Source organism: Melospiza melodia, chromosome 5, assembly GCF_035770615.1.
Source record: "Melospiza melodia melodia isolate bMelMel2 chromosome 5, bMelMel2.pri, whole genome shotgun sequence".
Lineage (NCBI taxonomy): Eukaryota > Metazoa > Chordata > Aves > Passeriformes > Passerellidae > Melospiza > Melospiza melodia.
The window spans coordinates 26,301,549-26,314,157 of NC_086198.1; the positions used below are offsets into that span (position 1 = coordinate 26,301,549).

At 41.5% G+C, this 12,609-nt stretch overlaps 1 protein-coding gene across 13 annotated transcripts in view; it reads right to left on the bottom strand.

The window, feature by feature from the left end:
• Positions 1–12,609, bottom strand: part of ADGRL3 (adhesion G protein-coupled receptor L3) — a 491,811-nt gene that overhangs the window by 197,531 nt on the left and 281,671 nt on the right. For all 13 annotated transcript variants that reach the window (XR_010027766.1, XM_063156653.1, XM_063156644.1 and 10 more), the window contains one exon: positions 12,419–12,528. Coding sequence is in view for 12 of the 13 variants with exons in the window: in XM_063156653.1 (XP_063012723.1) it covers positions 12,419–12,528 (110 nt within the window). In the remaining variant the exon portion in view is untranslated. The remainder of the gene's footprint in view (positions 1–12,418; positions 12,529–12,609) is intronic.

The window sequence follows — 12,609 nt, forward strand, 5'->3', positions numbered from 1 at the left end:
CCCCAGACTCCTAAGATACTTGGTAAATGATCAAGAGGGGTCTTGCCATAACATCTGCTAGTTCCATCAGCACTCTGGGATGATTTCCACCAGACTTGTCAACATTTGGCTGGTGCAGCTGGTGCCTTACAGTTTCACAAAAGGGAAGCCACTGCTCCCACACACTTATGGTCCTCCACCTGAAAGGAACAGAAAGACCAAGGCCTACCAGAATTATTAAAAAATTAGGGAACAAAACCCAAATAACATTGAATGCCTCCACTTTTTCTTTATCTCCATTAAAGGGGTGATCACCTTAAACAACTATCACTTCCAGTGCTTTCTTTAGACCTTCTCTTGCTATTAAAGTACTTTTTAAAAAGCTTTGTGTTATCTGCCACAACACTGGCTAGTTTCAGCTCTGACTGTGATTTGGCCTTTCCTGTCTCCTCCCTGCACGCCCAAACCACAGCTCTTTGACCTTCCTTTAACCAAGGAAAAATGTGAATGATTGTTTTTGTATACTCTAAAACTGGTTTGAGACTTTGTTAGCCACTTAATTTCATTTCTGAGACAAGATGGCAGAATGGACCAGTCCTCTTTAAGAAAGAAACACTTTTCTTTTACTCTGGAAATCTCTCCATATTATCATCACTGCACCACAAATTTCTCCCAAATGTGAAGGCTCAGACTCAAGCTGTTTAATAGGCAAGGCTGCACTGATTTAAATACTGTCCAGTTTCACTCTCTGCATCCAAATTCCCTCTAACTGAACAAGAAAATTCCCAAGTGTTTCTGTGGGCTCTCATCAAAGGCATGTGCTGAAAGACAACTACTATACCTCTATTAAGACCATTTAAAAAAAAAATCAGAAAATACCGTCCAAAAGTTAAGACATTATTTTAACTTAAATATGACAATTGAATCAGGTAATATTTTTAATGGATTCTATTAGAAACAGTGACTTTTTGTTTTCAAAGTACCAGCCACAGAATGTAGATTTGTCACTTTCTGGTAATTACTAATATCCTCCCCCACCACAGTCATCTGGAACATATTTAATTATTGACTTCATTGGAAATGTACATGGCACATGCTCACTCTTCTGAGTAAGTCTTTAAATGGACAAAGGCCTATTTGTTTCTCCTCTGAAACCCCAGCCTGAGCATATAAAGGACCCCCCGAATTAGGCTTCTGTTAGTTGCATACACCATATATAAGATGCAAACACACAAGCTGACAGCCATCAAACCTTAAAGCACATGCCTGGCTGAGAATGTCCCAGTGGTGCCAATGGGAAAGGCAGAGTGAAACCAGGGGTACAACTGTGCCTTGTACAAAACACCCACGTGGCAAATTTATCCCTGCTTTACAGCTTGTGCCTCTGCATCTCATGCCATGGTCGGCGTCAAAGCTGCCTCAGGGGTGCCTGTGGGATAGGAGCATCTTTTTTCTGTGCTGCAGTTTAGTAGCTGCTGCCTCCACACCTTCACCTTTATACCGGTTACTGACTGAAAGTCTTTCCTGTTTCAGGCGCTGCCAAACCTGAGTGTAAATACCCAAAGCAGCAGCAGGATACAAATGTGATTATATCGAAGCAGGACTAATTTCAGCCTGTGATAAGGAAAAGACCACCAGTAGAGATACAGTGTAATTTCATACCAAAGAGAGTCACTAGCCACTCCATTCTGCCCTCCCACACGAGGCTAGACTATGAAACTCATTTATCTTACAATTTCAATGTTTTGAGCCACGTCTTACTAATAAAAAAATATCTCCAACACCATCTGTACATTGTTTCCTGATTTTTCTTCTCAAAGTCAAATACTCAAGCTCATGTCTGCATTTGCTCCATGGACTTTACATTCCTTCCACCCCTTCAGTTTTGCTGCAGAAATGTGGAACCATCTTTTAGGGCTGCATTCAGAATAGCACTTAAATGCACAATTTGCTGCTTTAAATAGTAACATAGGTGGAATGACGCCAGAGTGTTTCCTATACAGACATTAAAGGTAGATTTCCAGGGAAGCTCAGCTTTCATTAGGGCACCTAAATATAATAGGCTCATTTTCAAAATCCCAAGAGCACAATAGTTCCTGTTCTGTTTAGTAGAACCATTATTTTGCAGATCTGAACATCTGAGGTTTTTGGAAGCTTTCAGGTGCGTGAGTGTGCATCTGTGTGGTCCTGCAAGCCATTGTAAGGGATGAAATGGAAAAATGCGAGATTATTAATTTTTAAAGAAATAAAAAGGACAAGGCCCCGACGCCGCCTCTCCTGGGATAAAAAGAAAGGACTCAGCTGGATTACGTGGTGACATGCCAGCCCCAGCTGCACCAGCATGTGCACTCCAGCAAAGGACAAGACAATAGTTCCACTCACAGACACTGTTCAAGACATACAAGAGAGAAGAGAAAAAAAACCCCAAAAAAACAAACCAGAGTTAATGAGGTGCAGCTGAATAATACCTTCATAAAAGCAGAGAGAGAAACCAGGTAGACGTCATCTGCAAGGTAAATTAAAATTATACATCTCTGAGGATTATCAGTGAAAATTGAGATCTGGAAGGGAATTTGCTTTTGATATTGGAAGGGATAAATACCCACTGTAAATCTTTTTATGTGGGCTTGCAGAGCGGAACAGAGAAATTAAAGATAAATGAGATTAAGGCATTTTTTAAAACTACATTAGACATTTTTAAGTTACCCATGGAGTGAAAAAGGACTTTGGAGGAGGAGATTAGTTTAGACCCTCAGCAATACATTCATCTGTGAAATCAATTGGAATAAATCTTTTTTAATCTGAATTGGTCATCATTCCACTCCCCCACCCCCTCACCCCGCCCACCTCCCCCCCCCACCAAAAAAAAAACTAAAAAAGAAATAAAAAGACACACCTCGAAAAGCCCTTTAGAATATTTCTGTATAGTCTGGCAATCAGCCCAGGTAAATGACATGCCATGACTACTTTTAGATAAGAAACCTCTGGAAATAAGTTGCAGGATTTTGTTTGGTGTTTTGTTTTTCAAAAGGATACCCTGGGGAAGGCCCTTTTGCCTTAGTCTTGGCAATTCCTCCCATTTTACTCCTTCTGGAAACAGAAGCTAACAAAAATCAAATACTATGCAGTCCATGTTTGTCTCCTTTGCCAGAGTTGAGGTGCATACAACCACAGTGGTTTCATGCAGGCTGATATTGTTAAAAGTTGATTGGAAATGTTGTTAGGAAGAAAAGTGGAGGAAATGAGGGAAAGAAGTAATACATTCAGATGTATTTGGCTCTCTTCCTGGGAGCCCTTTTAATATAAAGAAACTCAACGAAGTTGTATTTTTAGATCTGGAAAGATGCGTTTTCGTCTTTCACACACTAAAGGGATTTGCCTTAATATACTCAAATTTCCCCCCTCCCTCCTTCTCCCTCATGTGCTAGAAGAAATGAACTTCAATCCTCAACTTAGCCACTGGATACACATATTCTGTTCTACCTATTGGCCAGAATAAAACCCAATAAATGTATTTCATTTCTTTTGTGGATTTATAATAGCACCTGGCAAGGATGGTCTTAATCTCCTTACACTGCTTGCACCAATGAAAGAAACCTTTGCAATACTTCTTATAAGAGAAATTAAAGGAAAATAGGAATAAAACGTGGAAATATAAATATTATTTCCATGAAGATCTGTTATAAAACATATGAAATCCATATCAATATCTCCAGAGGGTGCTTGGCATAATAGCACAATTTAGGCAATAGGTTATTAAAAATGGAAAGAAATATATATTTCCCTAAATGATGACAGACTTGTTCAGAGACAATTGGGAAGTGTGGGTTTATGCTTAGGCAGCAAATTGGTGGCAAATATCTACAAGTGTCACGTCAGAAAGAATAGAAAAACACAGCTTGGTACAGATGACTTAAAGCCAGTGGGGTTCTTCCCACTGGTGCTCCAGAAAAGGGTTTGCAGGGGTCAGGCTGCTATGTTTTGTCAGCATCTTTATTAAGGTACAAATCTATTTCAAGCACAAATCTATTTCAGATACTACAAAGATGTCTCACTATTTAGATATGGAATCATCAGCTGAAAAGGTGGGAGGACTGCAGTCTATTACTTTATTGAAGAATATCTCATATTTTCATTCTTCTTTCTATGCAGTATTGACTACAATTCCCTTTTTGGCTGAGACAGTATCAGTTATTTACTATGCTAGAAATGGGTGTGACAAAGATGAGATTTTTGAAAAAAAGCTAACAAATTGAGACAGCCTCAGGCTATCAGGAACTTGACCCAAAGTTTGCTGATGCTGAAAGAAAGTTTCCCTGCAACTGAATGACCTCTGATTCAGACTCAAAGGCCAAAGGCAGTCGGGCAAAAGATTGAAAGATTTGAAGCAACTTTTAGTTTAAATGAGTAGAATCAAACCAAACCCATACACTTTCTCACTAAAAATTCAGCTGCTATGGGTCAGTATTGGAAAGGAATAAATAGTGCATAGAAGTCACACAAGGAATTAAATTACTCCCTTACATTCATAATCTTCATAAAATAACTTACACTACGCATCACAGTTTTCCACCTTCAACTTCCTTAATAAACCAATTATAGAGGCCCTCAGGAGAACTGACAGGGCTCTATATCAAGAAAAACAGCCTATGTGAGAAACACATAACAGACCTACACTAAATTCTTTGACTTATTTAAAATCTGGGTCTCCACACTACAAATTTTCTGAGAGTGAGGTGATGGTGGGGGAAGATGTGAATTTTGCCTCTTGTGCTCTACCACAGAAAACTTTTTATATTCTTAAAAAAAAAAAACCAAAACAATTTCTCCCAGCTGTACAAGCTTCAAAATATAATGAAAATATCAACGAATGTGCAATCAAGCATCCCATGATCATCTGAGAAGTTCACAGGTTGCCCAGGCTGTACCACACTCCAGCTCTCATCCACTGCAGCATCTCAGACCTAAAGGAGATGAGCACAGCACTGTGGTGACTTTCCTGATAAAGAGAACTTGTGCAACTCAAACACATATGGGAGCAAAACCTGTTGTTCATGGAGATTTCCAGAACCACTGCATGTTTTAAAGACAGAATGCATCAGAACATGGAGGCATTTCAAAAGTTCAAGCCTAGGACTAGGGAGCAGTGAGCTGGTTCAGGAGACAATCGGCTAAACACTCAGGAGAGAGCAAGAGAAAAAAATTATTTTCACACAAAGGCTCATGTTGTCATGGGTGGAAGACATGAAGAAATGTTCCTCTACCTAGAGGAAAGGACAGAGATGACAGAAGCCAGCAGGAGCTGGCTTTTCATGGAAGCATGCTGGAACTCAGAGATGCAGCAGGTAGTGATCGCCTTCCTATTGTGGAGATTGCCTAACATGTATCTAACTTATCCCCACAAGAAAATCCATTATGTTCAAGGCTGACAGCACACCTCCAAACCAGTATGTATTACAGACACACTGGAAACCATCCAACTTCCTTATTTTAAGCCAAACTCATCTCATATTCAAAAATTAACCATGTTGCCATTTATTTCAGCGTGCCCTACAAAAATGCTCATTTCCCTTTGTATCAGGCTACTTCAAATTTTTAAATACCTTTATTTCCCCAGCTCTTAGTTTTCCGTCCCTTCTTGAACATTATGCATGCAACTATTCAGACAGGTCAGCCTGCAGGTTTGCAAAGGCCCATAGTATCAGGTTATTTTAACTAAGAGTGCTTTCCAGTGGGCTCTTGTATAGATGCACTCTCCCCACAAACACACAGTAAAAGAAGACTGATAAGGGAAGCAATATATTCCTTATTTCTGCCTCTCTAGATTAAAAAAAAAAATAAAATAAAATAAACAAGCTAGCAAGCAAAGCTGGGAATTTCAGTGAGCAGTGAGTACCAAAAAAAATAGGTTTTTTTGACTGCAATGCCAGGAAACTGTAAGCATTGAAAGAAAGGCAATTTGTCAGCAGGAGACAAAGATTCTCTGCTCAGAAATAATCATAATGGATAGTTATGTCTGCTGTTGGGTTTTTGGTTTGGGGCTTTTCTTGTTTGTTTTTTGTTTGGTTTTACTTTTTCTTCCCAACCCATGTACAAAATTAATATATTTAACAAATCAAACAAAGGAGGCCTGGCTTTAGGAGGGAATTCACTCATTACTGGTCAAAATGCCAACAGTCAGGCTTAATCCCTTGGGAACATTTGCCATTTTCCCTGATGGGCCTTGAGGGACCAAATTCTCTTGGGAGAAAACAGAAACAAAGCAGCCATAAAAATCCAGGGCAAACGAAAACAGAGAAGCTGCAAGTCCATTTGTTTAACAAAACACAGCCCTGCTCTCAGTGGGCAAACTTCTCTACCAATGGAGAAGGCAGCAAGAAAACACAGAGGGAAAGCCTAGAGGCCACATAATGGCCTTACAGCACTCCAGAAATAATTAAGAACTGTGTTCTTGGGAAAAGTGGTCTCATTAAACTGTTTTCAGATTGCAATTTTGTCCCATCTTCCCCCTTCTCTCTCCCTTTCTACCAACAATCTTAGAGCAATGAAAATATCAGTTTGCTTTCTAGTGCTTGTATTCTCTTAAAAATGTCATTATTCAATTATCTGTCTATTCACTGGCCCTAAGGTCCAGCAGAGCAGATATTGTGTGCCTTCATTTAATGTTTTTAAATGCACTTCAGTCCACTTGTGATACAATAAAACTTTATTGAATTCTGTTCCCACATCACACTTACCGTCCCTCACTTTTATTGATACGTGAGCCCATCTACTCTTCTATCAGCAATAAAAGGAGTATTTCTAGCAAGCCTGTGACCTTTTCTTCCATCACTACAGCAACTGGGAAATGTGATTTCAGGTTCCATGTTTAAAAAGAAAAAAAGTCGGAAGAAAAGAAAGGATAAAATATGCTCATGTGCTGTGGTTTTTTGTGTTTTTTTTTTTTCCTCCCTTCCTCTTGTTAGTATTAAAGAAGAAGGAAATTCTCTGTGAGCACCAGAGATATGTGGTGCCTTCACATTAGCCCACACAGAAAGAAACAGAATGGAAAGAACAATTCATCCTTCCCTGGAAGCCATGAGCATTTTTCCCTTGCAAGAAACATCCCTTTGAACAGATCTCCCCAATATCAAAAGCTGATGAAAGCCTGGTGGCCTGGGTGTGAGGCAGGTTATCATCACAGTGGGACATGCCATGCCTGAGGCACCCTCCTGCTGCTGCCATCCTTTCCATCAATGCAGCAATGGGCTTGTCCTCATTGAGTCACCACCCTTTTGGCACTTTGCCCTATCCTATAGCTTAAATTTTCCAATTTCCTGTTTACAAAACAGACTGCTTCTGAAGGACAACAGTGCACAAGTTATTCTGTGACCTCCAAAACCTAGAGCCTAATGGAACTGGGAGCGCAGAATAAACTGAAAAGTAAACGTAAATCTGAAAACTGAAGGTAAATCTGACTCAGGTACACCTAAATCTTCTTTTCGACACTGTGCTGGATCTTTGGGAGCCTGTAAGGTTGTCTCTACAGGGAAATGAACAGAAGAAAGCATTCCAAAATACCTCTCGTGCTTTCAACTAGTATCATTTTCAAAACCCAACTAAAAACTAAATGCAGACAATCCCTAAATGTCAGTCTAAGCCAGCGGGCAATAGCTGCTTGCATGCTGGAATTTACCCCTCTTCTGATCTGGAGTGCCACCCATGAAGGGCAGTGCCACTGCCATGTCCTACAGAGCACATGTTCTCAAGAGAGAAAAGGGAGCCTCAACTGGGTTGTTCACTCCACTCCTTCTTCTCCAAAATACCTGTAGAACCACTAAAACATGGACGGCTTGAGTGTCACGTACATACAGAGGCAGCATTAGCAAAACCAAAGGGTGGGTTTGGGTTTCTCGCGTTATTGACAGAAAATGTGTGCCCTGGGTTGACTATATGATGCTTTTATCCCCAATCATCTCATTCTGTTTATGCTGAATAATAAGTTTTGCACCTTTAAGAGTGCTCCAGAGAGTGAAGGGGGGGAGAGAAGAAGTGCGCAGTTTGTTTTCAGACACTGCACTCACTCCTCCACATTCCTGCTCCTGACTGTCTTGTCTGTGGATGGACAGACAGCGGGACAGAGCTCTTCTTTTGCTTTTAGTTAGTTTAGCTAGCTGAGGCAGAGAAGTTCCCTGGACTGTTTTTTTTTTTCCCTTTGGACCTCTTGAAACTGCTCTGGACTGAACACCCAGGAGAGCACCGGCAGCTGCAGCTGTGGCCCACCAGGCCGGGCCTGGCCTGCAACAATTGCAGCACTGAGGGACTGATCAGAGACTGAGTGAGCTGAGCTGCAACCCAGGGAGGGGGTTTTCTCAGTTTGTCATCTCTTTTAGAGTGGCAAGGGGTCTCATTGTTTGATATTGTTTTGGTTTTATTGTTTAATAAACATTTTTTTTCCATCTTTCTCCAAGGAGGGGCCTATTGTATTGGCTTTTCCCACCGGAGCTCCTTTGGGGGATTCGTCCCAAGATTTGCTCTAAACCTGGACAATGTGTCTAATGAGAGTGACAACTAGCTGGCCAGCTCTCCCAACACCACTGCTCCTCCAAAATTGGGCTCTTTTGCTGGCCACTGGTCTCATGTACAGCTTTGGATCAAACACTCCTTTCTGCACTGGTTCATGGGTAAAACAGGAAGGCCTTTAGCACATTACGAAGGTGAAATAAGAAAAAATTTACTCCTAAATGTACTGGCACCATGACAACAGGATTGTACAAGCACCAGAAGATTATAGTGAAGTGTTAGCAATAAGAGTGTTGACCTAGCTTTAAAAACCACCTCCACCACTGCTGTTCCCATTACCCAATTAACTCTGCTCTGTAAAGGGAGAAGGGCAGAGGGAAAGAATGCAGCAGGAAACAACAGAGTACTGGATCAAGGGGACCCTCACCATGTCAGGTTTCTCATAGTCACACACAGCACAAAACAGCTCAGTCACCTCTCCACTATGAAACATGTCCACAGCTCTGGCAGTGGCAGACTGCAGGTTTGCAGTAGTATACATGCCATGAAAAACCATGGAAAATCTCTCTTGGTCAGTAATTACTAAAAGCAAATTCAATTCAAGAAAATTGGAGTAGTAAAGTATTAAATATTAAAGTATTAATACTTAAAGTATTAAGTATTTCAGAAGAAAAGGGGCAGTAATTAAAGCAAGCGTTAAGAGAAATACATGCCACATGATAAGGCCTGCTTTGAGAAAGACAAAATTATTTGGATTATTTTTTCTGATACCAGAAAAATAGGACAACTGATGTCACTGAAGCCTGACAAATTAGGTTTGCTATCTTTTTACCTGCTGATATCACCTACATTTCACTGTCAGAGGGCAACCTAAGAAGCCCAGGTGTCCTGGAATGATTGTCCATTCTAGTAGAAGGCTGCTGCTACCCAATAAAGCAACTACAGGATCAGGAATATATGAGGAGAGGACTGGGCTATCTGCATAATCATCTCTCAATCTTGTCCACATGGTGAGAGTAACTGCAGGCTCACAAAACTCTCCTTGTCAGGGGTATCTAGTGAACACACAGGAATGCAGTGTGTGGGGTAATGAAAAGGAGATTTTACAATATATGAGCTATTGAAGTTAGAGGACACTTAGATTTTCCCCATCTGAGAGGAAAGGGGGATGATTTCCTGTAGAAAACGATATAAGCTAGTGGTGGAAGAATTAATAAATAAATAATAAAATCTCAAGAGAAACAGACTAATGAATGGAGGTTTAAATCTTCCATTTTTTTTTCTTTGGGGGAGGAAATACACTAGCACTATACTGAGCACAAGTGCCTAGGGTCAGTCCTAACAACATCTGTTAAAGATGACTCCCAAACCCTCTCCTCTTGAGATGCACACACCCTCCCTTCTGCTGCTCAGCCAACACTTGGATAAACCCACTCTCTGTCCATAAAGAATAATTTGAAACTCTGAGGAGCAACCCATCCAACCAGACAAAGGCAAGCTGGAATTGCACAAGAGTACAACTGCCTGCTGAAATATTAATTCCTTTATGGTGCAGCTGAGGTGCTCCTTTAGCAGATGGCCATACGGCCGAGCCCACCACTCCCAAAGGCTGGCTGCACAGGGGCACGTGGGCTCAGTGACAAGAGCTGACCTCTGACAGTAACAGGGCAGAAAAGAAGGAACAGATTTCATCCACCAGGCATGGCTTTGGTCCAGACATGCCTTTGCTGACCTACTTGCCCAGAGCTGACACCTTCCCCATCAATTGGGTGGCTTTCACTTATGGGACACTCATGGGGCCCAGGTGGGGAACATCTATCTACAACGTTAATCTGACCATTCTGAGGGAAGAAATAGAGGTGCAGCAACAAAGCCAGGCACAGACTAAGGCAGGAAAAGAATAAAATGGAGCTCTAGGTTTCCCACTCCATGCCAGCATTTGAAGGGACACAGTTTGCTTAAACACAACCTAGTTCACTGCTGCTACACTGAATAACAACACATGAAGATTTGACCCAAAATTTCCTAGGTAACACACAACAACAACCTCAGAATACTAGATCCTATTTCATCATGTGCCTGTCCTTTGTCTTCCTCCCCTAACTCTACTTGCAGAGACCCCATATTTGATTCATAAAGAAGTGGAGGAAGCAGCCATCAAAGCTCCTACCTTAATTGCAAAAGCAGCATGTCAGTTGTCATCCTTCTCCTCCCTACATTCAGATCATTAAAAAATACTCAATCCCTACTGTACATTTATTACTGAGCAGCCTCTCACAAGAGTTACTCTACTTCTTGTACACAGGGCCAATTAACACTTCGGGGTGTAATACTGACATATTGCCTTTCTCACAAGGCACCACTATTCCTCTTTGTTTTATGTGCAACAAAGGCTGTGGAGGGGTACCAAGTAATGACTACTGCTTTACCAGCCCAGTCTCTGGAGGGAACAGCATACCCTCATGCAAATCAAAAATCACAGGGAAATACAACCTGCTGTGATAAGTTGAAACCAATCTTCCCTAACCCTTTCCATGCACAGTGTTGCTTCTGAAATGAAAAGCCTCATTTAGAGTGGAATAACTCTAAACTATAATTTGGAGTATATTCTGCTTCATAGGGTAGATCCTAAGCCCTGATGTCAATCTTTCCATTAAACATGAGTTTAATAGTTCACCCCATAAAAAGTATTCCATCACTGCATTTAGAAGCTTCACAGTTTTGTTTAGAAAAATCAAATCTGGACACACTGAGACTGCTGCCAGCAGAGTATCTGAGTCCCTCAACAGAGAGGTCCCCTTTACTCAGAGAGGTGGTGCTGGAGTTCCACAGAAACCAAAGACCACACAGCCTGTTCAGGCTGTGGCAGCAGGCAGGTGGCCACCTCCTGCCTGGGGCATGGGGACCACCCCAGGGGCTGTGGGCTCTGCTTTCCCCTCTGCACAGGGTGCCTGCCATTGCTCAGCCACGTCTGCTCTCCGGCAGCCCCTGCTTGAGGCAACAAAGATGGTCTTAGTCCCCGAGCCAAACTCTGGGTTTCAGCAGATTGATGCCTCCTGCTGCTCTCTCAATACAACACTGTGGGTTGAAAGCATACATTCCCATACCTGCTTTATTATTTTGAGAGGTGTGCTACAATAAGCGTTGGCCTGCTCAAACAGAAAACCTGGAAATGGTGCTGTTATTCATCACTCAGCTCTCTACAACTGCTAATAAAAAGTGCACTTTCCAATACTATCATTGTTATTTCCTTTTTCATGTACGCTCTTTTTGGCAGTAGGGCCTTACCTGCATGTAACAAATTTGGTTTCTACAGAAAACAAATTCTGAGGTACACAACTTTTTGTAGCTCTGAATTTCCCACTTGGCACATATTGTTGTCATCTCAGGTGACTGGCTTTCTACCCTCAAAAATTCAGTCTAAATGGCTTGCCTGTAATTTGCCTTTGTAACTTTGGAAGCTTATAAATTAGTACTTCTCTACAATCAAACATCAAATTACCCAAAACAACAGCTTCCTACCTCCTTGGTGATACAATACTGTATTTAAGGCACTTATCAAATGCCATCAATTACATGGACATAGGTCAGTCAAAGTACAATGCTGTATGATTACAAGCATAAACCTCTGTAAAGAGAAGCTGTAAGCCAGCAATAGGGCTTCATTCCTCTGGTTTGCTTTCTCTAATGGGGTTTCCCAAGTGTTTTCCAGAAGATGGTATGTCACTGTTATGCTGTACAACATGGGAGACATTATTAGGATATTTTTAACCTAAGCACAAACCTGACACAGAGAACAATTTTTCATATCTTATCAGCTCAGTCTCATATGATGCTTTACTCACCCTTGAGCAACAAGAGACAAGTTCAAGGCTGTCCTAATCTCCACAATAAATCTCTACTGAAATAACAAGTGCAAATATATCAGGATACATACTGTAAGGGACACACTCATACTGCACTTCCAGGTACTTGTAGGTCCCGGGGCACGGGTCTGGGAACACATCGGGGCCAGCAACAACCGCACACTGGGTCCGATTACTGCACCTGGAAAGCAACAGAGATAAGAGTCAGGAAACAGACCAGACAGAAGGACAGCTCAAGAAGCTGAGTGGCCCCTGCTGTGTC